The sequence below is a fragment of the Apus apus genome, chromosome 3 (assembly GCF_020740795.1).
Source record: "Apus apus isolate bApuApu2 chromosome 3, bApuApu2.pri.cur, whole genome shotgun sequence".
Taxonomy (NCBI): Eukaryota; Metazoa; Chordata; class Aves; order Apodiformes; family Apodidae; genus Apus; species Apus apus.
Window position 1 is genome coordinate 82,304,910 of NC_067284.1, and position 24,395 is coordinate 82,329,304.

Sequence of the window (24,395 nt, forward strand, 5' to 3'; positions counted from 1 at the left end):
GTAATACAATAATTTTAAAAGTTGGATCAGAATATTATAAACTTACTACAAACTGAAGATGAATTCTTTAAAAACAACACCCAATTCAAATGTATGCATGGGCCAGAAGAAAGAAATCAATGCAATATTTAAGAAAAACTAGTATCATTTCCACAAAGGCAACAATCCTTCTCTGCTTTTGGGATGTTCATTATGTTACCTTCTCATTTCTTTCCACCTGAGGGCAGCTTAATTTCAGAGGGTCTGGGGAGGGGCTAGGGGAAATAAAGAGAAAGAAAAAAACCAAAACCCACATAGCTCCTCATAGTTCCTCCCACATAGCTTTCACTACTTCTATGCAGGGACATTATCCTCCAGTTCCCCAGTCCAAGACTTCCATTTGGTCTTATTTGTTGGGAATAGAGAAGGATAGTGGACAAGCTGTCCTCTTTTTATCCTTATCCTGTACAATCACCGCCAATTAATGCTTGTTTATTTCACCATAATTAACCAAACAAATACATGCACATTCCCTAATAAGAACACAAATGTGTTTACTCACAGCTACTCTTAGAGAACTTTCTTTCCAACTCACTCTGCTCCTCTTCCCCACTTACATTCTTTTCATCAGACTTGCTTCCTAAAACCTCATGTTTTTCATTTGCTTCAATAATCCTTTTTGCTTCTCAACAATCTACTCACACACAATTTACAACCCAAATTAATTAGTTTTTCAGTTTCAAACCTCCTCAGTACTTTTTTTTCTTCCTAAAAAAAAGGTACAGTAAGCAGCATCACTTGTGAATTTTGCCCTATTGCAAATAACACAAGGTAGCAAATGCTCTGAAGAATGGTCAATTTCTAAAGCATTTTTTTTCCTTAATAAACAAACATAATACACAACTAAAAAAAATTCTAGGATGCAACTGCATAGATTGCAAACCCTGCCTTTCCATGTCCTCCTTCCTTTAAATGAAGTATGTCATAAAGTGTGATATGTCACTTCCTCCAAGCAAAATTAAAAACATACAGCCATTCTTGCCTTCAGCTCCCCCATACATCATAGAAAGTGAATAATGCAGAAGAATCAGCAGATGGTGCTGTGCTAATAATGGATTTTTCAGCCTTCTCGTAGTACAGAATGAAGGAAAAAGATTCTCACTCCCAACTTTTTTCCCTGACTTCTGGTGAATGAAGAAAAAATCCTTCAGATAAAACTTGAAAGGAAAAATGTTGCTACTTGCTCTTTTTAAGAATGGCAAACCAAGTTTTGAAACAAGGAGTCAGATTCACAAGCAGACATAGATGTCACTTTCACAGCCAAGGAAAAGGGTCAGAGTGATACAGACAGCCCCGAAAGCTCAATGGTCAGGACCTTTCTCCAAAATGTTTGAGACTTCTCAGTCCAGAACAGGACATAAATGCAGTTTTTCAGTCTCTCCCAGGACAGTGCAATAAAAAAACAATGTAGACTATTGCAAGGTGGCCAACTATTCAACTTTGTGTGGATTAGCATTAACTAAAGCAGGAATTGGAACCCCAGTGTCCCCCTCTTGAGAGATTGCTTCAAAATTTATACCTGCTACCTCCTTCCCCACCTCCCTGCTCATGTTAGTGATGCTAGCCACCTGTAAATCCAGTCTGAACAACAAGAAACGTGTTTTACAAATGGTAAATCAAGCCACTTTAACATTCTTAAAATGCTCCCTCATTTGTCTTTCAGCTGAATTTTCATTAAATTTTCTAATAAGTTTGAATGACTTTTTGATAAAGAATTTTCTGCTACAATATTTTTACCTAAGTCTACCAGCACAAGCATGAAAGGAACACAGGAATTGATGGAAACCTCTTCATAAGTCTCTGGACACCTAAAGAACTAATTGCTCCCCAAAACCTTGTCATTAACAACTGGGAAGGTAGGACTAGCCCTAGGATCATTGGTAAGGTATATAGACATTTCAAGAGGCTGTAACAAATTTTAATTCTCATATTGTCTATTCAATAGAAATTTAGCATCCACTCACCTTCATGAAGTTACTTTTGTAACAAAGGAATGAAGAAACAAAGCTAATAAACACTTTGTTGAAGTGTCATGGCCCAGCATACATTTTAGATATCAACTGTTTTTTCATTCTCATGCTATGATCCACATTAAGGATCTAATAGATTGAGAAATATGTGCAAAATAAAGCACCCAGATATGATACACTCACAGATAGATGCTGAGCTATAATTTTTAACAGGAAGAAAGATCTCTCTGTAAAATGCATATCATCAATATTAATATATCAAGCAGTACACCACATACAAAGTCTACAGGAAAGTACTTGAAAAATAGTGATTTGATCCAGCTCCCTTTAATTTAACACTGCATATCCCAGAAGTAGCAATTACAGAACAAAGTTGAATACTATGTTGTCTCATTCACACCAAATGCTATTTTTAATGAAACACACTGGATTGCAGATTCAAGTAGTGATGTGCATAATCCGCAAAGTAGAAAGGTAAACTTTTGCATCATATGGTGACTTGGCAGACTGAAAAATTTACATTTTTACTTGTAAAACTGCATCACTGGGATATTCAGATGAAGTTTGTATCTATCACACATTCTTTACCAATACAGAGGAAAATACAGAAGAAAAATCCTCTCATCTTTCAGGTTATGATAAGAAAACTCAAGTTCAATACCCATTTACACATGTGCCTACCTTATTCATCTCTGTTTCATGAGATGCAAGCTGCTGTTGTGATTCTTCTAACTGATTAAGTAGAGAGTTCTTTTCCCTTGTAATTCTCCCTATCTGTGCCTCTGACATGGCCACTTTCTCAGACACGGCCATTACCTGCAAGAAATCCAAGAACACTGTAATGACACGATTTGACAAACGACAAATTTAAATCTTGTGGGACCTTCTCCTTGAAAGCAACTGCATATAGCCCCGAATACATATTATTAAAAATATAATACAAATTTTAATATATAAAATAAAAATATGTAATAAAACAAATAATATTGGGGTAAGGCTAACTTATGTTAACAATAGGTTAATTATTTTGAATTAATTTGTCATACAGTAGGTTTTCTGAAACTTTTCAATCAGACTTGTCTCCAGGAGTTTTAAGTATGGACAAAGTGTCAGTAGCAGCTAGTTGCATCAGCCTTCCAACTGTAAGAGTAATATTTAATACCTTCTTATCCATCCTTATATAGATTGATTGAAACCAACTAATGTTCCTCCAGCTAAAGAAAATGTCATTGATCTTAATTTAATTTTCAAGTTCAGAAAACACTTCAGCACTACAGATCAAAGCATGATGTACAAAAATGTATAGAAATAGTATGTTAAAAATGTTAATGTACTTCAAATTGAGATGAATTGTAGAAAAAAGAAAGAAACAATAAAACAGAGACAGTGACTCTTCAGCTATTTAGCCCTGAAGCTTACTAATATAAGTGGAAATAATGGTGTCTGACAGTTCTAGGTTAATTTACAGGAATTCAAAGCAAAACCTAGTAGATTATATATTCATAACTATTTTTCACTGATACATCCACCTGATTTATGAATCATGCCAATTCTCCCCTTCAAAAAAATCACTTGATAAAGTGATAAAATATTCATCTGGAGGTTGACTTGATGCACAGTATACCATTTCTACCATCTCATAATCCTGAAACGTAAAAGTAATTAATCTTACACAGGTATAAATCACGCATATAGATTGATGGAATACAAAGTACTGTGCTGACATGAAGGAGTGAATTCTACTAAAAAAAAAAGGTACACAATGCTTGTCTAATAAGCTGTATTTTGGAGTGCATACTCTCCTCTAAAGCAAATCTGTGACTAAACAACCAAATGTGTAAGAGGGCTAACTCCCAATAGACAGCAAGGACTAAACCGAGAAATTGCTTAATAATGTCTCACTGTTTCCAGTGTGAGATTATTTTTTTTTATTTCAGTTTGCCCTAGCAACAGATTTCTGATGACCATTTACAAAAGTTCAGTTGCTTAATGATCACTTAGCCCCTATCACTGTGATTAATTGCTGTTTTAATATTTGGAATTGGAATCAAAGGTTTTGACTTCCTGTAGCAGCTTCAGAACATTACTCCATTATCTCATAATACCAGAAACACAGCCATATCACCCTGTCTATGTAAGTAGCTGTCCAGCCATTTCCCAAGCAACAACACTACTAAACAACCTCCTCTTTTTAAAACATTTAAATAGTTTATCCAGTTTAGTCTGTGCTCTCCAGATTTTATAAACTGCACGGCTTATTTCTAAAAGGAGCTAAAAAATATGGAAAATGCCAACAACTGGAAGAGGAACTGTTTCCAAACCTCCACCAGAAAATGGTTGGAGGTTGCACATCAAACAAGCATAAAAACTACTAATTCATGGAGCATATCTCTCTCTGCTCTTCTTTTAATTTCTTTCTCCAAATGCCTCACAGGCTTACTGCTGTTAGCATGAGGTTTTCTCTGTAGATTGTATTGGGCAGAAAATCCTTGTTTTATACTCAGATTACATTAGCACCCAAAAGTCTAAAACAAGGTTATCAAGGACCTTTTGTAATAGTCACAGAATAACTGATGAGGCAGAGTCTCTCTCAAAGTTTATAAACATTAGTAAATGTGAGAAAAGAGATTCCAAGTCATTTCTGCAGGTGGGCAAATTAAGTATATACGATCACTCTGAAAAATATCATATGGTAATGCAATTATGCTATTGTAACATTAATATATACATATATGTAAGATCAAAGTAACAGATAATCTTAAAATTGCTATGTGCTAACTTCTGAAAGCTTGACTTAGGAACCAAAATAGTAATAATTGTATGTATCTAGTGACGTTGCATAAAAGCCAGTTTTTCAGACTAAAAGGATCACTTATTTACCACCATTGCTTTAAGGCATTAGTAGAAGTTATTTACTAAGATCTAAAATCCAAAACTGAAACAAAATGAAAAACAAAGTTTAGAAGTTTACACACAAATAGAAAAAAAAAACAACTCATACCATTGCTACCAAGTCCTCCCTTTCCTTCTTCATTTCCTCCCGCAGTGCTTCTTTTTCATCAGCCCTTTTACTTTGCTGGGCAGCTAACTCCCTTTCAAAACAATTCTTCTGCCGTTCCATCTCACTTTTCAGCTGCTCACACTGGACTAGAGCCTAAAAAAAAAAAAAAAAGTTGAAGAATCTAAAATTTTAACCCCTTTAGAGAAACCAATTTACTGTTTGAAAGGACATATTTTAATTTTTCACATAACTATAATATTTTTACATACAATACTGTGTTAACATCTAGACTATGACTAAAAGTTGGAAACATACATAGAAATTTATATACATATACACGCCCTACTATAATTTATAAATCTATTAGATTTTAAAAGTTATGGCAAAGATAGACATATTTTTCAGGGTATATTTTCCAAATGTGTAGCTGTTCTTCTAAAATGAAGACTATTATTTTCCCTGCATTTAAAATTAATGAATGTACATCACTAGAATCAGACTGTAATATTTGACTCCTTGCAACCACTGTGATTACTGTGTAGCTGCATAGCTAAAAGACAAATAATGTATGCACTTCTACTTGTTTTCTCCCTGAAGTGAACTGCTGAGTGCAGAAGGTGAAGAAGAAACTTGTAAGATATAAGATAAAAAGAAGCTATTTATTTATTTTAATTTCAGGTTTGTCAAATAAAGAAGATTAATTTTACAAAACACTGGTAAGTGCCCTGCTTAATTTGAAGTGCTACAACACAGGTTATAGATTTGTTTTTTATCAAAATAGAAGAAATGTAAGTTCATAGGCAAGAAGCACAGTAGACACTATCTTCTGAAAAAGCTAGGAATAAAAATATGCTGATGTATCCCTGCCAAAGGGATAGGAGAGTTAAGTTAGTTTAAATCAGAAATACACTACTCCATTAGTACATTGAAGTAGTCAATGCACCCTAAAGGCTGCCTGCCAGCCCATAAGTAAACTAGGTTTCATTTCATCATTTCACTGATACTCAGGATATCCTATTTCTAGGAAGCTAAAGTAACATCCTTTTAGGAATCCTACCTTACTATCTTTTATTTCCAAATTAGTGGGTTTCTTAAGTGCTTATTTTTCTTTGAGTCAAAGTCAGTCCCCTATATGCAATTTCCTTGGTGTTGGGCTGTTCATGAGGGAAGCAAATTAAACCATAATTTTTAGAGAATGCCCTAACAATTTTGATTAATTTATGTCAATTTTGCAGGATCCTCCTCAGGGTTTCTTCCCTATCACAAGTCTGTTTTGGTGAGGGAAACCCTTTGTTGCTGTCTTGAATCCTTTTCTGTAGGAATTTAACATCAGCATAAGCAAACAATTGTCTGCATAAGACTGCTGTAGTTCAGTAGACAGGTAAAAAAATTCAATTCTAGAAGAAATAAGTTGCAAGAAGAAATGTGTATTTTGTTAGCTCCATTGTTTTGGCTACATAAGGAACAGTTCAAACAATTACTCTTCTATGACCTTTATGTTGAACATACACTCAAGGATTTGCTTCAACTATGGAAGCAAACCTCAGCAGATCTCCTCCTTGCTCTATCCAATAGGCAAGAGGCCAAAAAGTGAAAAGACAAGCAAAAGACAAGAAAAAAGGCATTTCACCTTTCGAGTTGAAGAGGACTGCAAAAATACATTACGGTTTGCACCTACCAAGATAAACACCAATACATGTAAAAATGCTAAATTAATTCAGCCTAAGTAAAAGATTTCTTCCTGTTCCTTCATATTACAACAGTTTTCAAGCATGGAAAAAACAGACTGCTACTCAGTCTGGTGTAAGGGTAGCACTTCATGTGTAAATGGGTGGCCAGTACTATCCCAACAGAGCTGCTTTCTCTAAGTGGCAGAAATAGTATAGGTATGAAGACCCATTTTTTTAAAGGTTCTACTAAGTTCTTACCAAGTTCTTAGGCCACATTTCTAATGTGAGCTACCCTGAATAAAAATTTAAAAGGATTTTATTTTAAAATATTAAAATAAGTATTTCCAACAGCAAATTAAAAAGAGGGAGATCAGATAACTTCATTTTATTGCACAGAGGGGGAAGTATTTTGTGCAATAAGCACATAACATCTCTATCAGACAACTGTAGAACCCACCTCAAAAAAAAAAAAGCAAGTAAGCAACTTAAACACTTATGGACAGGATGTGACAAGTAAACAGTGGGCTCAGGATTCTTTCTCTCTTCGTTCAATAAAAATAAGCAGCTGTAATACTCTGAAGCTAAATTTAACAAGTACATAGGATTGCCACCTCTCATAAAACATTTTCCCACTGTTTCCAGCTAAGATCCTATACACACACAGACACACACACCCCCTCTTACAGCATTGGATGAATAATGCCAATTTGATCAAACAAAAAATTATACAAATCTGGTTCATAATAAAAACCAACAGCATTCAATTTAAAAAAAACCCCTCTCAATTCCACAGTAATTCACTAATAATACAGTAGATGTCACTAAATATCAAGAAAATAATTTAGTTCGGTATCGGTTGTTTGCATACAGTAACTAGAGCTAACAAAATCATTAGATCAAAATTGGTTTATCATTATCATTATCGTTATTATTTATGTAGCACCAAAAACCTCCTGTAGGTAGCATTAAACCGACCTTTCATTTTCAAGTTCTGTTAGCTGATGAGCAAAAATGCACTGCACACATCTGAGGCAAAAAAAAAGTTGGTTTTAAGCATTTTAAACATTCTTTCCAGAGTAGCTTAGAAATGTGACATGAGAAATATCCTCCTATGTGTCATAAACGCCTTTTAAAATTCTACCATTCTATTTCTATCACCTAGCTAAGACTCTGTGTCAGAATTGAAACCACGGCCTAAGAACATACCCTACAGCCTTGATGAGAATTAAGGAACTCAAATACAGAGTTCATGTTACTGGTTAGAAACAGTGACCCAGTGCAATCCTTTCAAATCTACATCATCATATTAACATGTGACAAAGGCCTTAAGTGTGTATTCTCTCCTCTAACATGAATACTAATTAAATTTTGCAGTAGATCTAAATACTGAAAAGCTCCCATTTCTTAATGCATTTACCTTTGTTTTTTCTAAGTTGGCCTCTTCTGCCATTTGCACAGCTTGTTTAACTTGCTCACAAGCATTAGATTCTCTTTGCTGCATCTCTTTCATGTTTCTTCTCACTGAAACAAGTGCATCCATCAAGTCATCTCTTTCTCTGCATATAAAGAAAAAGCAGGTATTTCTTATATATCTTCTATCAAAACAACAACAAAACCCAACAACAACCAAGAGGTAGATCAAATATAAAATGTTAACAAACAGAAAACATTAGGCTAAGTCCAGCTGGAGGCCTTTGACTAGTAGTATCGCCCAGTGTCAAGTCCTATTCAATGACCTGGATGAAGGGATTCAGTGTATCATTATCAAGTTTGTTGATGATACAAAACCGATAGAAGTGGTTGATACACCAGAGTGCCGGGCTGCCATTGAGTGTGATCAGGATAGGTTGGAGAGCTGGGCAGGAAGAAACCTAAAGTTGTCAACAAGGGCAAGTATAGAGTACTCCATCTGCAGAACAGCCCCATGCTTCAGAACAGGTTAGGGGTTGACTTGCTGGAAAGCAGCTCTGGGGGAAAAGATTTGTAAGTCATCGTGAAGAACAGGCTGACTACAAGCCAACAATGTGCCCCCACTACCGAGAGTGCCAATGCCATCCTGAGGTGCATTAAAGAATAGTTTGGCCGGCAGGTCAAGGGAGGTTACATTATAATACAAGATTACGAGAATGTATTGATTTGTTGGCTCATATTTATACAGTGTCTATGATGAATAATTACTTTTCTTATGGAAGCAGATTTTGAAACATGACTTTTCAGCAACAGAGAACTTTCCTAGAAAATTCTTGGACTTGACAATAGAAAAATACATAAATCCTGGCAACAGCCATCTAATGCATAGAGATAATGCCCATTTGTCAGACTGTATGTACTATGTCCCTTCAGGATTCTTGCTTCTAATTGACCCACTACCTCATCTCCAGCAGGCTCAGTCTAAAGCTTCAGAAATCCTAAGAACCTTCTGATATCCGACAATAAATACCTGCTTAACAAACTTTGAGAAAGCTAAATTATCTGATCATTATTATGAGCAAGTAGAAAGGGCAATAGTTTTGAAGCTAAGCTGTGATGGCCAGTACCCCTCTCTTCTCTGGAGCAACTAAAGGCCTCATGGAGCCGTGATCTAACCTGCTCAAAAAGGCTGCTCCTCGTGCTCCAGGCCTTTCCCTTCTTCATGGGCTAAACAACAACACTGCCATGCTGAAGAAACAGAGACTAAGGTGGGAACCCTGTGGTGGGAGAACCACAACCTTGTTGCTCTTTCACTCAGAGACTGCAGCAAGGTTTGGATGTTGATTGGATAGTAGCTGGAGGAGACAGCGGAAGAGCCAATTGGAAACCTTGGACTACAATGGAGCGAGCTATAAAATCAGCCCTGGACCAACTGCCGTCGTCCCTTTTGCCTCTTGACTGCTTGCTTCTGCCTTGTTTTCAAGGTTTGGCCTGCTTGCTGTTGGATTCTTCATCAGTTCTGGTTCCTGTCTTTCGTCTGTGGAGCTTCCCTGCTTCTTGCCCGTTTGTGGCCCGGCCCGCATTCTGCTACTGTCCTCTCCTGTGCGCCTGCCTGCTTGGAACTCCTCCCTGTGGCACATGAAATTTAAGCCTGTATCCAGGGAAGGGTCACTTGCGTTTGTCATAATCCTAGACCATCTCAGGATTGGTAAGACATTGCGATTAGTCTTATTCTTCCCATTAAGATATCCCAGTCCTGTTCATACAGTCACGCATACTGCGACCCCGCAGGGGAAGGTATTCACTGGGCATGTCCTCCTCCTCCCTCCTTTGAATTCTGTAACAAGGATACGGGGTGTGTATATCTATATAGATACATAAATGTTAGTGTATGTAATAGTGTTATAGTGTAAGTATATATATATCTTGCCTGAACCTTCCTCCCCTAAATTGTAATAAAATCCTCCCTAATAAACTGGTTAATTAGTGAAATATAAATTGGTGTCAGAATAAATTGTGGGTGTGGTGGGGAGCGTAACCCAATTATTCACCCTAAAATACAGTCCCACAGAGGCCATTCCTCTTTGTCAGGTGACTGCCACATGCAGACCGCTTGGTACCTTTAATTAAATAAATCTATCCAACAAGGAAGTGAGTGGCAACAGCCCATCCTGATAACCTTGCCAGCTCATGACATAAGTGATTAGCAGAACTTCTTAAGAAAAAATGTATTTTTGTTTCACATATATTCTGTTCAGCCTCTATAGATTTAAAACAAACAAACAAACAAAAAAAACCCAAACAAAATCATTAAATAAAAGCTACAGTTAAAAAAGCTGAAGGAAATTATTTCATTTCTTTTTATTAAAAATATCTTTTTTCCCCTGACTTATTGTAGTCAGGGAGGAACAACGCATCCTATCCCAAACACTTGACCTATTAAGCAAATTCAAGGGACAAAAAAAGGAGTTCACTGCTGATGTATCCTAAAAGTTTCCCAAATGTAAGGAAAATAAAGCAAAGCCAGAAAAACTTTCAACTAAAGATAAGAAACTTTTGCAGGAAATAATGTATCAAAATATATGGACTTCCGTAATATTTGTTCTGACAGAGCAAAGGGTTTGTACAAAATACACAGGAAACAGATTATTAACAGCCTGATTATCTGGACAGCCCAAGGTATCCTAACTACAAGATAATGACTAACATTGTCTCCTAGTTAAAAAAAAGTAGCAAAACTACTATGGATTTCAAAGTGGTTGGGATCTACACTCATATTCTGCAATTGATTTTAGCATTTTTACTTCAACTTGGGAGTCCACTGCTCTGTAAGCACACATCTCTCTTTGAATGCAACCCAACACATTGAGACTTATATGAAAATAGTTGTTTACATTAAACCAATCAGAAAGTAAATACCCCAAAACATACTTTGTTACCCTCTCAATGGTCTGCATGTGAACATTAGAATGAGTCTGCACAAGAACTGCCTCATGTTGTGCACATTTCAGACACAGACCACCAACCCGGCTAGAATTTGTGGCTGAAACAAGTGATTTCTGGTGTTTTAGCCTTCCTTCCAAATCTTTGCATGTCTTCTGAGATTCTGAAAGGTCTTTCCTAGATGGAACAAACAAAATATTACTTGAGCAATCAAATATTTCTACAAGTTTATATGCATATGCAATATATAACTACAGATGCAACCTAAAAAGAACTGTAGGAATCCCCACAATGACCATTATTTTACACATTTCAGTAGGCTAAGAAAGACTTTCACAGAGAAATAAAAGTTGAACTACCAAATCAGAATTACTAATAGATTAACAAAATTATAATGATTTGTTCCTTCCCTCTATAGACTTAGAAAAGAGTGACATCACACAGAAAATCATTAGATTAAACTTGTAGGCTTACGTACTGCCTGAGAAAGTAAAGGATTCATTAAAAGAAACAGTATTAGCTGTATAAATATTTCAATATCCTACCTAACACTTTTTCTGTTGTTCTTACTGATAATGTAACTAAATTTATATTTCTTCTCAACTCTCAAACTGACTGTATATTCGCAATATTTATTTTAAGTCCCCTATTCTCTCCAGACTTGAATGCAGCGATACACACAAACTTGAGGTCAACCACATCGCCAGGAAAACAGGGTAAGATTTTTACTTGTCTATGAAATTTTTACCAGGTGCTCTTAAGAACTTTCTCCAGAATTGTCAAGCATCTGTCAGACCAGGGGGAGTGTAAGTGGTAGGAATACTGACATCAGGAAGTTCCAGACAAGCGCACACTGTGCATACACAAATCAATGTGACAAATTTATGCAATGAATCCAAAGCTTTTGGTTTGTTATGCAGGCCATCTGGGCAGCATACACACAGTAAGTCTGACACATTCTGGTTGCATTGGATTTACTGTGCACATGATATATACACTGCATGCATGCTTATTTCCATCTGGGAAATCTGTGCACTTCTTCCAATTTTAGTAGCTGGTCTATTAAATATAATCCTCTATAACCTGAACAGAATTTGCTCTGCATTTATCCTTAAGACAGTCAGGATACAACACACCTATTGTTGGGAAATCTTGGACATAAATCAGTGAGTCCTATGTAAATTCATGCTTAAAGTTAAAAACAAGGACAGTCTCTCTGAAAGCGTGATAATTTCTCACTTTAATTAGAATTCAGCAAATGCTCAAGTGTTTTGCAGAACTTACAGTTTGAAAGATCACCCCCCTTAGGAGAAATCAAAGGGCTGAATAATGTAGGAAATTTTCAGACTATTGTAGGCTCCAATACTTATTTCCGAGTATATATAACACTTCAAGCCAAGTGGGGAAAAAATATTAAAAAAAATTATGTAGATGAAATTTAAGATCCTCCTTACTTCTACCAGCACCATTGGCTTTGCACATTTAAGATTTTACCACTGCAGGGGGCATATCTAAGCACTTCTCCCTACCAGTTATTCTTTTCATACACACACAAAAGTCTAGCGTTTTCAAATACATTAAACCACAGTTTATTTAGGGGAAAGACATAATTAAACAGATTCAGCCGCATTATCATGAAGACAGGTGGTACAGGGGGAAGTTTACTCCAGAACACCGAATTGTAAACTGGTTGCCTCCACCTCTTTTTTTCCATAGTTTCCTACCTATTCAGACCTTTAATATGTTGAGAAGTACATGAAGACTTATTTTTAAGTATTTTTGTGTTTAAAGATATGCAGGTTACACGACTGGAAACACTGCCTGCATGCTTCTAAAACTATGTTTTTCTGCTCCAAAATCATTGTAGCCTAAACTAGTGCAATACTTAAGATTTACAAAACTTATGATATACAATATTAGTAGAAGAAAGCTAACGATGGGAGAGTTCACACAAGTTAAAATTTAATTTCTCTTTTTTTCTTTGATTCATCTACCTTAACAGACATGATGTTTCTATAAAGAGAAAGGGTAAAAAGAATAAAGACATTTTATATCAAATTACAATTTATATAAAAACAATAATTAAACTGAATTTAGCAAATTTATACATTGCTAATGTTGCTAAACAGCAGCAGTACCTTCCATTTAGCTACATTTATATTCTAGAAAACTTCACATAAAACCAGCTTTCAGGGACATTATCAGAAAACATGACATTCAGACATTCTCTGACTTAAATTCAAATTAAGAGTGATTCATGTTGTTATGAAGCGATGCATTAATAATAATTGTAAGGAAAAAAAAAAATTACTTTACCTTAGGGACTGTATTTGATCATGAAGGATGTTGACTTTTTCTTGATAAATAAGCTTCAGTTTCTCCTTAAGATGGGAGGAAAAAAAAAAAAGTGTCTTTTGCTTTCTTCGTAAGATTGTCTTTACAAATAAATCTAGACACTAGCCACATTCATTCCTCTTCCCTGAAGATATAAACTGGTTGAAACACTAGTGTCAAATCTAAATATTTCACACTTGTAGAAGTCTATAAAATGAACAACCTTCCAATTTCCTTATTTCTATACACTTTGCCAGATCCTCACATGCTAAATTGCTTCAGTTCCAAGTGCAGCCCTCTACAATGATTTACACAAATTGATGATCTTGTCCAAAGTTTGCTCTTAATCTCCAACAGGTCAGCAGAAATAAGAGGAATTCTGAAGAACTTTAAGTAGACAGGCTACTTATATTTAATATAGCAAGTTATTCTTACTCACAGGTGAAGAACTACATATATAAGACAATCACACCTATGTTAAGAACAATTGTGGTAACAAACCAGATAAAGCACCAGAAAATTAGCTTACTATGTCATTTTAAAAGAATTCATGATCAATATGACTCTCTTGCATTAAATATGGCACAGGAAGTAAAAGTGCAATTACTTTAAAAATTAGTTTTCAAACAACTACAGGTACTTGGATTCACCAAAGACATTTTGAGCTCTAGATGATGCATCAGACCAACATAAATACTTTATTGGGAAAAAATTTAAAAAATGTATATCATTATCTTGAAGTCTTAAAGCATCCTCTAAATTCCACAGCACATATAAGCACATGGATAAAAAAACATCAAAGCTTTCAGTTAATCATGTTTTTCCCAAAAGATAGCAATGCTAGTCCATTAATTTGGACAAAAAAATTAAGATCATGTTCCCAACCTAAAAATAAAGGATAGGGACATAATCTCTGAACCACTAGGGCTCCTCTGTATCTCTAAAAGCACAAAATGTGTATTTCAGCTTCAGGAAAACAGACTTCACAAAGCTACTTTTTGTACATTCCCAAGCCTGCTCAAGGAGCAGAAAGACTCATCACAGAAAAGCTTGCCTGGAGGGCTACCTAAATTAAACCAGCTAGTTCCCACCTGCTTATGCACTGTGTTACTGCTAAAAAACTCCAGAGCCATCACTGACAGGACACGGTTAAAACAAGACTTACATATGGGAAGTCAACATCTGCAGATACAACTTGCCATCTGTGTGTAACTGGATACTAATATTAATTAGGATATAACAAGAAGATGAGGTTTTAGAGACCTCAGACTAAGGTTCAGTCAACGAAAACTCCTGTACGTCTGTTACAAAATTAATCCTCAGAACTGCACCAACAATAGAGAACCAAAAGGTTTTACAAAGGTATGAAAGTTAATACCAACCAGTTCTACATTCCACTTTTCTATTTCTCCAACAGTTGCAGTAACAAAAGCCTGATCTTTGTTGCGTGCTGGTGATGAGGTGACAGGCTGATGCATGCTGTCATTGCCCCCTATAGGCCAGGAGTTCTGAGTATTTGCCTAAAAAAAATGATTAATGCTTCAGTTAGAATTATGCAGGCTGTTTTTTCAAAAAAATGTTAATTATGTAAGAATTGCATTTTATAATTTTCATTACAGTAGAATATAAGAACCAATAAACAAGTCAGTTAGGTTGGCAGCCTATGATAATCATGTTATCCACATAAATTTATGGTTACAAACTCTCACTAAATTTTGACTAAAATTCAGTTTACAGAAAACCAGTTATATAGCCTTCCTTAAAAAGAATCAGGTCTCTGAAACTGATTAAAATAACAGAAAAACACGAACTTACTGAGGCATCTAGAAGAGTCTGTTCTCTCAATGTATATTCTGCAGTTAAGAATTTCAGTCTCTGATGGAGTTCCTCATTTTCAGTTACAACTACCTGTACTTGTTCTTTCATCCTAGCTAATTCCTCCTATAGGATACAGAAACCATATTGTAAAAGACTCCCTGAGATGGCTATCAACATTTAAATAGAACTTGAGACCAGAAGTCTGGATTAACATTCTCAACTATTTTAACCCTTTTAGAGACAATAAGAATACTCAAAAGACAGATTTCCTATTCTTTTATCTTGAATTTCCATAAAACTTGTTTAAAAAAATAATTTGTGATGTAATGTAAAAACATCTACAAAGACCCTTAAACACAGGCACCAAGACACATAGAAAGGCTCAGTATCTTCTGAGTGTTTGGTTCAGTTTTGGTCATTACAACAACAAATCTCAAGACTAAGTACAAGCTGTCTTTAAAGCAATTCCTTCATATTTAGGGGACCAGGGTTTTAGTAGGCAAGTATGTTGTTTAATACCTTACAAAACTTCACTTCTGCTTCTAAATGGTTAATGTACTGTGACTGGTCATTGATTATAGGAATGAGATCAGAAAGGGCTGGTATGTCTCCAGTTGCAGCTTCTGGGAGTTTCTGTCAGAAGTAAAGAATAGGATGTGTTATTTTCCAGTTTTCAATTGATTGCAATAAGGTTTTGTGTGCACACAGAATACTAGTGTACATAGTAAAAACTTACCAAGTACTAGGTCGTGAGGGAGAAACAATAAGTTAAATTCTTCAATATAAAAAAGTAAATGTCACTTCTGTCAAAATGTACAGCTGCTTGATTAAACACATCTATAAAGCATGATTAAAACATAGAACCAACTCATACATGAAATTCATGCTGCTATTTAAATGTATCACCCATTTTAGGCAAACGTATGAGTATTTTATTCTCTTTGAAATGAATATAAAGATCTCTAGAATTTTAATGAGTTGTGGATGTGCAAAGGCAACTCCTCTAAATGTTCATTAACCATTGCTACAGAAACACAAGTGTCAGCAATTTTAATATCTCCATAGAAACAAAGAATATTTGGAATTGATACTATGTTTATCAAAGAACTTGATTATTGGTATTTTAAAAGACCACTCTAAAAATCCTTTCTGAAGACCCTATAAATGGGAAAAAATTTTGATAGACTCACAAATAACTAGTTAAAGAATGTACTGAAGGGAATACTTGCCCATTGAAGAGAAACAACTACACCTCTGCCTTGCTCAGTAAGATTTAAACAGGTATTAAGCTTTTTACAAAATGTGAAACATAAAATCACAGTAACTTTACAGCAATCATAATACAGATAAAAAATGTTCTTTTAAAATTATATTTTCCTGAAAACTACCTTTCTGATTTTATTAGCAAACAGTGCTTGCCAGTCTAACAAAAAGGACTTAGAGTCAATATAAGAAATATTTTCTAGTATAATAATTTATTTAGTTCTAATGAAGTATAACAAACTTTAAAATAATTTCAATGGAGTAACAGCATTGAGCTCAATTATGTTATTTTGCAATGAAACTGCCCTTAAATAATGAAAAAATATTTAATGGAGCTTCTACTTTCCAATTTAAAAAAATCAGCTACTGTCAGGCCCTCACTCATCTTCTTCATTCATTTCAATATTATTTTACTACCTTAGTTTGTTAGTCCACTATTACATCCACTCAAAGAACTAAACACAGTCTAATATTAGTTGACATATATGAACTATTATAATTCCTGAAGATAAAAGAAAGTATATTGATGCAAGCCACAATATTGTTGTTTTGTTTGTTTTGTAGTTTTTAAAAAAAAAAATTCTAGCATTGGTTCACTATTCTGGATGAAAAAAACATCTTCAAACAGATCCCTAACTAGTTTTGAAACTGATACAATTCTAACATTTGTGATCCCAGGTCAGAAACACACCTTTTTATTAAAAAATATTCCTTTATGTATTTCTCAGATATACTTGAAGTCTTATCACAGAACTCATTTTCAGGAACTAACTGAACAGCTGGACTCCTAAACCTCCTGAATCTCCTAAAAGATTCAGAAACCTACATCTTTGTTTTGAAATATTACTTTTGAAATATTCCCCATTAAAAAAAAACAACAAACAACAACAACAACAACAAAACAACCCCCAAAAAACCCCAAACAAACAAAAACCTCTAGCAAGTTACTAATGGCTAGCTACTACATCTACTAGTTATCTACAATTACTGACTTTTATTTCCCTCAACAAGGTATTAAGATTCACTTTAAAGGTAAAGATAAAATCACTAACCAGGGAGAGGAGAAGGTTCCCATTAACAAAAGCCTTCATGTCAAATTATACCAAATATAAGTAGTGTCCATATTAAAGGGGGGACTCAAGAAATCTAAAACTACTATTGCAGAGACAAATGGAGGGTTTTCTGAGCCATCCTGAAAAACATTTAGAGAAGGAATTCCAAATTTGCAACGTATTCCACCCGGCTCAGTGCACGTAAGTTCTGTGTTCTATTGACTCAGAATTCACCTTGCTTTAAATTCTCTTAACCTTAAGAACTTCATAAAGCTTTAAAAAATTAATCACACTCATATAATATGATGCCAATAATATTTGTAACTCATCATTCTGTTCCTCTGGCTCACCCTCTCTTCTAAACGTATAACCTTAACCCTAACCTTGCCGCTGAGACTTCCAGATGCTTCCCTGAAAAGATTACACCACTCCAGAATTTGAAGAGGTGAAAAAACTGTTTCTATTAAAATTATTTTTCACTGAAAAACAGTGCTAATGTTTAACCTGAGAAACTTGAGAAACACTGGTGTAATGTATACAAGAGTGCTAAATAAGGGGTTTCATTCAAAGGAAAAGAATACATTGTATATTTTATCAACAGAGAAAAGAACAAAGGACTTCATAACACAACTTAGTAACTCTCTGCAGTGTCACCACGGTATTTCTTTATTTAGAAACCTCTACCTGTCCTTTCATAGGGCAAATACCTGGTAGACCATTTATGATTTATTTATTTTCATCTTTTTTACTACATAATTGTTAACTAGTAATTGTAAAATAATTTGGAATTTTTCCATTAATATTCTGGTAAAATAATGTATTACAGGGTGAAAGAACAGAGGTCAGGGGAGGCATATACTGCAAGTAGGGAAAATATAAAATCAGAACTAAGACACACATCTGATCAGTATGAATTACAAAACATACTCAAGTCTCAAAAATGTTATTCAGCTTTGCATTCTTAATATTGAAAGATTTACCACATAAACACAAAGGTTTATAAAATATAACTGCTTTGACAGCTTTAGAGGCCAGCATTCTACACAGTAACAAATAGTTCTGCAAACATCCCAAACAATTTGGCCCACCCTGAACTTTTCCAGAATGCCTCAAATTGCAAAACTGTAAACCCCAGAATCATAGACACTCCTGCTTGGCAGCCTTAAATTTGTTGTCCTGTAAAATGGCAAGAAACAACTGGAATCAGTCACAGGAACTCAACCTATTTCAACAGTGTCAGGAAATCAGGCTGAATGCGATGCCACACCTAAGATGCGGCATCAGAACTGCAGTTGTTTGAAGCCATCTTGCTGCGCCTTGACCTCAGGTGATGAGGTAGAGAGGAACATGAAAATCTTTGCCCAACCTTTTGGATGTAATCAAAGAAAAGATGTACTCATTTGATGCCTAATTCAACTTTTATCAATGGGCAAGAGGAGAGAATTTTATTAAGACAATGCTATTTATATGTTTGAAATGTTGTAAACTTTTTACTAAAAAGTACACTTTCTATGCAATATTATACTTACTATAGGCACATGCAGTCATCTACTAGTCAATAGTTATAAGGTATTTCAGCATTATTCAAAGCAAAAAGGTTAAAGTTACTTATAATTTAAGTTTGGTTTCCTTGACCTTTGGGGAATCTGGTTCTCGTTACACAAGGAAGAAGTTCTGCAGTGGGCAGCAAACTAGACAGGCTTCTATTTTCTAAGGGGTTTGGTTTTTTGATGTGTGTGCACTTTTGTACTTCTGCATTTAGTGAGCTTTACGTTTGGTCTGTCTTCAGAACACTTTCACATCCTGATTAGCAAGCAGATGGAGGACAGTTAAAAAGGAGAATAAGGCAACCACTTCACAGAATCCTTCCCACTGGAAACTTCAATAATTAAGTGGGACAGTGTCTATCAACAGAGTAAATCCCCAACATTTCTGTTTCCAAAACAAAAAGGATGAACTTCCGGTGGAAAGAGAAAGATGAGAAAGCTGAAAGCAAAGTGGGCTGTTAGTCACACTGCATGGTCAACAAAAAGAGCAGAAAATACTAAATCCTGTATTAGAGATGTCTTTTTTTTCCCCACTATGGTCATAAGCATAGCAAGTTCTGGCCATAGCCTCAAGAATCTCCTATATTTCAGAACATAAAAATGATTTGGTGCTTCTTTTTCTTCCTGGATACTAGAAAATTAATCTCACCATGCAAATCCTGAAATAACACTAAAGAAACAAGAAACATACACAGAATGACATCTTCTTCCTTGATGGAGATACTTCACTTTCCATTTGTTCTTGATGTTGCAACAAAATTTTAAGTTGATTAACTAGAAAGAGATAAAAAAACATTAAAACAAAAAAAAACTATTTTTTTTTTCCACTGAAATTAGTAAAATTTCTAACAATTTTTAAACTACTTGCTTTCAGAGCAATCTTACCTGCCTGACTGTGCTGCAATTCCTGCCAGGCTGCATTCCTGCTGTCATCACTGCCCCTGTCCACAAAGCCTTGGTCAAATCCAACTTCACCCTCACCCTCTGCGAACTGCCTCTCCTCTAAGGCATATTTCAGTTGATGGATGCTTTCGCTAGCACGCTCTGCAAACAATCACATCACCATTACTCACAATAAAAAAAACTATAAAAGAATTTACTGACTGATATTTTGATTTGCAAAAAAAATGGGAGAACTAAAAGCATTCAGCATCTGTCTATTTTGACTACTTGATCTAAACTCAGCTGGAAGCAATAACCTGATGCAAACAGTCAGAACAACTACTGTGCAACAAAATTTGGGGAAGAAACGTTTACTACACTTTCAAAGAAGCTATAAATAGCATCTTAGCCTGTCCATACATGAGGACTTCGCCGCACCACAAGCAGCTACTATTGTAAATCCCCAGCAGTGACAAAGTTTCAACTACTAATCATACACTGGACCCCAAAATATTTTCGTAGCATACACAGCTTCACTTTTCAATGAACCTAAAGCTCAAGCTCTATTTCATACAATGTGCAGGATCATGCACTAAGAACAGCCTTTTTTTGAATTCTAATGATGACACTGCAAATGATAAAGAAATACATAGCACAATTGAAAAATATCAAATTAAATAAAAACTCAGGAAATTGAGTCAACATAAGCAGTGGTTAAATGAAGACCGATAACTCCTGAACAGCCTCAAAAATTAAACAGTAACACCCATAATTCCAGAATAAAAAAGACAAAACCCAAAAATCCTTCTTCCAGACTACTTAAAAAACTAATCAGCTTATTGGGAGGTGCTACAGTAACTTTATTTTCTCATTTTCAAGATATTTTTTCTTATAGTCTTTTTAATATTTATTTCATTCAGCTGACTTCACAAAAATAAAAAACTTTCGAACTATAAATGCCATATCACTCCAAGATAGCTAAATATTTCTGATATGCCAGATAAGAAACATGAGAGATTTGCAGCTGAGATATGATTATTGGGTTGGGAATCAGAAAGTACAAGCTTGGTTTTAAATAATGATACTTCTGGTTCACACCCAGGGTCTCAGGTAATTTGCTTGTTACTTTTGCTTTCCATTGTCTATGTACAAATGGAGATGAATATTTAATTTCTCTGCCCTTTAAGCAGCATATATACTAAGTAGAAAAGACAGAGCAATAACCTAGGTAGTATGCCTTTATGCAATGCTCAGCAAAAAAGCTCTAAGTTCTACTATAATACCAAGTGAACTGAGAAAATAATCCATACGTCAATGACGGAGTGTACATGCTCGGTGAGATGCAGTACTCCATCACAATTCACAACCACTTTATCAGGAATACAAGATAACATGTTTCTTCCACTTTTCTCCAAAGTAATGTCACTGTCATTTGTGACTACCAGTCAAAGCTACCCCAAATCAGAAAAGCTTCATGAATAGTTACTAATAACTAAAAAAAAAACCAAAACAAAACCACAAAGCAAACACAACAAAACCCCAAAGTCTCAAAACCTTACTTCACTTTCAGAAACATAAAAACATAGCTGTTTTCTTCATTTAGCCCTTCATTTAGCATATAGATGCTCACAGAACAGGAACTTCACTCTTGAGAGATGAGGCTTAGAAGGTAACATCTCTTACTGGAGCAACCGCTACAACTAGAAAAAATTGCAAGCTTTCCAGAATATATGTTTTGTCTTTATTCTTATGTATCTGTAAGCTGTAAATTTATATGATGCATTACTAGTTAACAACTTTTCTTCTCATAGAAAAAAAAAAAAGCTTTAAAAAATATCAAAAATCCACAGTTAAGCATTTGCTAAGTAGAATTCAGAAGACATGCGTAAGAGTATAATATATGGTGCTGGTTACAAATGTTAATAGCTCCTTTCTTCCAAATGGAAGAGTGAATAGCAGTTCAAGTCAGAGAACAAAAGCCAGATACATATTTCTGTCTTCACTTTATCCATCTGTTTCAAGTCCAAATCATCTTGACTGAAGTTGGAAAATCCAGCTTTTCCCCACTATAATGATTTTCACAGTCCTTTTCAGTCTTTTCTCTGCTTCATTGTAACTTACCAATAGTTTATAAAACACAAATACCTCCTCCCAAGGCTGATATTTAAGAACATGGTTCTCAGTTCAGGATGCCAGTCAACACTCACTTTTTAGCAACGTTCATTTTTAGTAAAAACCTGATCTGCTTCTTACATCCCAGTCATCTTATGACTAGCATCACCTCTTTCAGTTTTTGGGTACTCCATCCTTTAATCAAGTTAATATCAAATACAATTTTAAAATGACATTTTAAATAGTAATAAATTATTATAATATATCCAAATACCTTTCACAAGGCAATGACTGAAAAAGAGGTTCAGGTCAAATATCTATCTATTCACATATTTAGGGTGGTTGGTCAGTGAAACCGGCTCCCCAGGAAAGTAGTCACAGCACCAAGCCTTTCAGAGTTCAAGGAACATCTGGACAATGCTCTTAGTCTTATGATTTAGTTTTAAGTAGTCTTGCAAGGAGCAGGGAATTGGACTTAATAAGCCTTATGAGTCCTTTCCAACTCAAGACATTCCGTGATGCTATGACTCCACTTAAGTTATTAATCCATTCTTAAGCATTCCAGGATGCTAGAACAGTGGGAGAGATAATTGAGCAATGTTAGAAGTATCTCACTGATGCAATGGCTTAAATATTTAGCAAACAATGCTGCAACTAGTTGTTGCCAAAAAGCCTTCAATGTCAGTTAAGGTATAATGTAGTGTGTCATCTGACACCAATAAAATTCCTTTATTTCCCCAGTCATTGTCAAGAGAACCCTGGAGTCTCAATGTTTGTTTCTATAGCCAGTGAGGAACAATAAAACAAAGCAAAGCAAACATGCCCAAATACAGTTTTTTCCCAGAACTTGCCTCTCTTGCTAATATTATAGCTTCCAAACTCCAACTGCTATTCTATTCTCAGAGATAACTATAGATCTTCTTATGCTATGTCCTCCTCTTCCACGAGTATACTGGGGCAGTAGTACTGAAATGCATTAAAATAACATCAATGGAACACTGATGCCTACTTCTCTTGACTACACTTTCCTGCTTCGTCACTCATTTGCCAAACTTTCTTAAAAGTCTGCTGGTTTCCAATTTGCAAAAGTTGCTTCCATAAGCAAAACACTCACCAGTGGGAAACTGGGAGTCAGGAGCTTCCAACAGTCTTTACATTCACTAGACACGAAAGAGCTAACATTTGATTCAGTAAGAGCTGAACTCGATGTGTAAAAGGGAATAATGACATTGTAATATTTTCTTCCTCAATAAGGGACATAATTTTGGGAATCAGGACAAAAGAAGATGCGTTATCTAGTAGAAAAATAAACATTTGTTGTTTCTGCCAATGCAAAGAGATTATTTTTAAATATGAAAGAAGTACAAAGAACCACTGTGGATGCAAATTATTGGGCACCAAAGAACTTCTGCTTAAAGACAACATAAAATTTTATAATTAATTCAGAAGTTATTCATTTTTAAGGGCTCACACATTCAACTCAACTTTTTCAGTTAGGCCATTCCTGCTATAGTACATTTTATAGAAACGAGGCCTCATTAAAAACATACTGTAGAAAACTGTTCACATGCAGTACTGTGATTTGCATATCTAAAACTCGATCAGAATTTTTCTTTTCTACATCTTAACAAGACTATACACTAATAACATTTGAACATACATTTCTGTTGTATGAAAAACTTCACTGATGTGTTATTTACTATAGGAACAGCTGAGAAAATAAATGGAACTGGACTTATCTGGATTAAAACTTCAAATATAAATTTGATTTAATATAAAGCTCTTTGGTTTTCAGTGTTTAAAGGATCTGAGATTATTAGGAAAAATGGCAAGCTAACAACAAAACCTGATTGATCTAACCTGATACATCAAAAAAAAAGTTGTGTCTGTCCCACATAAATGTTGTCGAGTTGTCAACTATCATGTTTAAATTACAGGCAGTACTTGCCAGAAGGGACATGAAGATAACTTATCTGACACCTTAGCAATGGCAAAGCTGATCAAACTCCTAACAGAAAGAAATACATTACTGCTTATTATTTCAGAGACAGAAGCAACAACCAGGGATCCCAATCAGGGATCAAGATCCTACTATTCTAGGTACAAAGATATTCTTACCCTTCAATTAATCTAAACATGAAAGCAACGTTGGACTAGATGAAGTTCACTTAAGCATAACACTTTAGACAAAGTCTGTATGGCCCTGACTGAAACATTAATTAATATGTTCAGAAAGCACATGCCGTATATTCTACATACTGAATAAAGATACTCTTCTGTCCTGAAAGAAGCACTGATAACTGATTTTTTTCTGCACTCACTGTAACTACAAAACCCAAGTATTACTCCCTGAA

The 24,395-nt window shown here is 35.1% G+C and overlaps 1 protein-coding gene across 8 annotated transcripts in view; it reads right to left on the bottom strand.

Moving 5' to 3' along the window:
- SDCCAG8 (SHH signaling and ciliogenesis regulator SDCCAG8) overlaps nt 1-24,395 on the bottom strand; it is a 109,361-nt gene that overhangs the window by 81,861 nt on the left and 3,105 nt on the right. For 5 of the 8 annotated variants that reach the window (XR_007889172.1, XM_051616210.1, XM_051616217.1 and 2 more), the window contains exons 2-11: nt 19,933-20,091; nt 19,739-19,821; nt 15,705-15,818; nt 15,183-15,308; nt 14,750-14,887; nt 13,350-13,414; nt 11,022-11,210; nt 8,098-8,236; nt 5,011-5,163; nt 2,691-2,825 (exon numbers count right to left, since the gene is read on the bottom strand). Coding sequence is in view for 7 of the 8 variants with exons in the window: in XM_051616210.1 (XP_051472170.1) it covers nt 2,691-2,825; nt 5,011-5,163; nt 8,098-8,236; nt 11,022-11,210; nt 13,350-13,414; nt 14,750-14,887; nt 15,183-15,308; nt 15,705-15,818; nt 19,739-19,821; nt 19,933-20,091 (1,301 nt within the window). In the remaining variant the exon portion in view is untranslated. Of the gene's footprint in view, nt 1-2,690; nt 2,826-5,010; nt 5,164-8,097; nt 8,237-11,021; nt 11,211-13,349; nt 13,415-14,749; nt 14,888-15,182; nt 15,309-15,704; nt 15,819-17,500; nt 17,560-19,738; nt 19,822-19,932; nt 20,092-24,395 lie in introns of those variants that run through there. The other 3 variants (XM_051616211.1, XM_051616215.1, XM_051616216.1) reach the window with 3 other exon arrangements.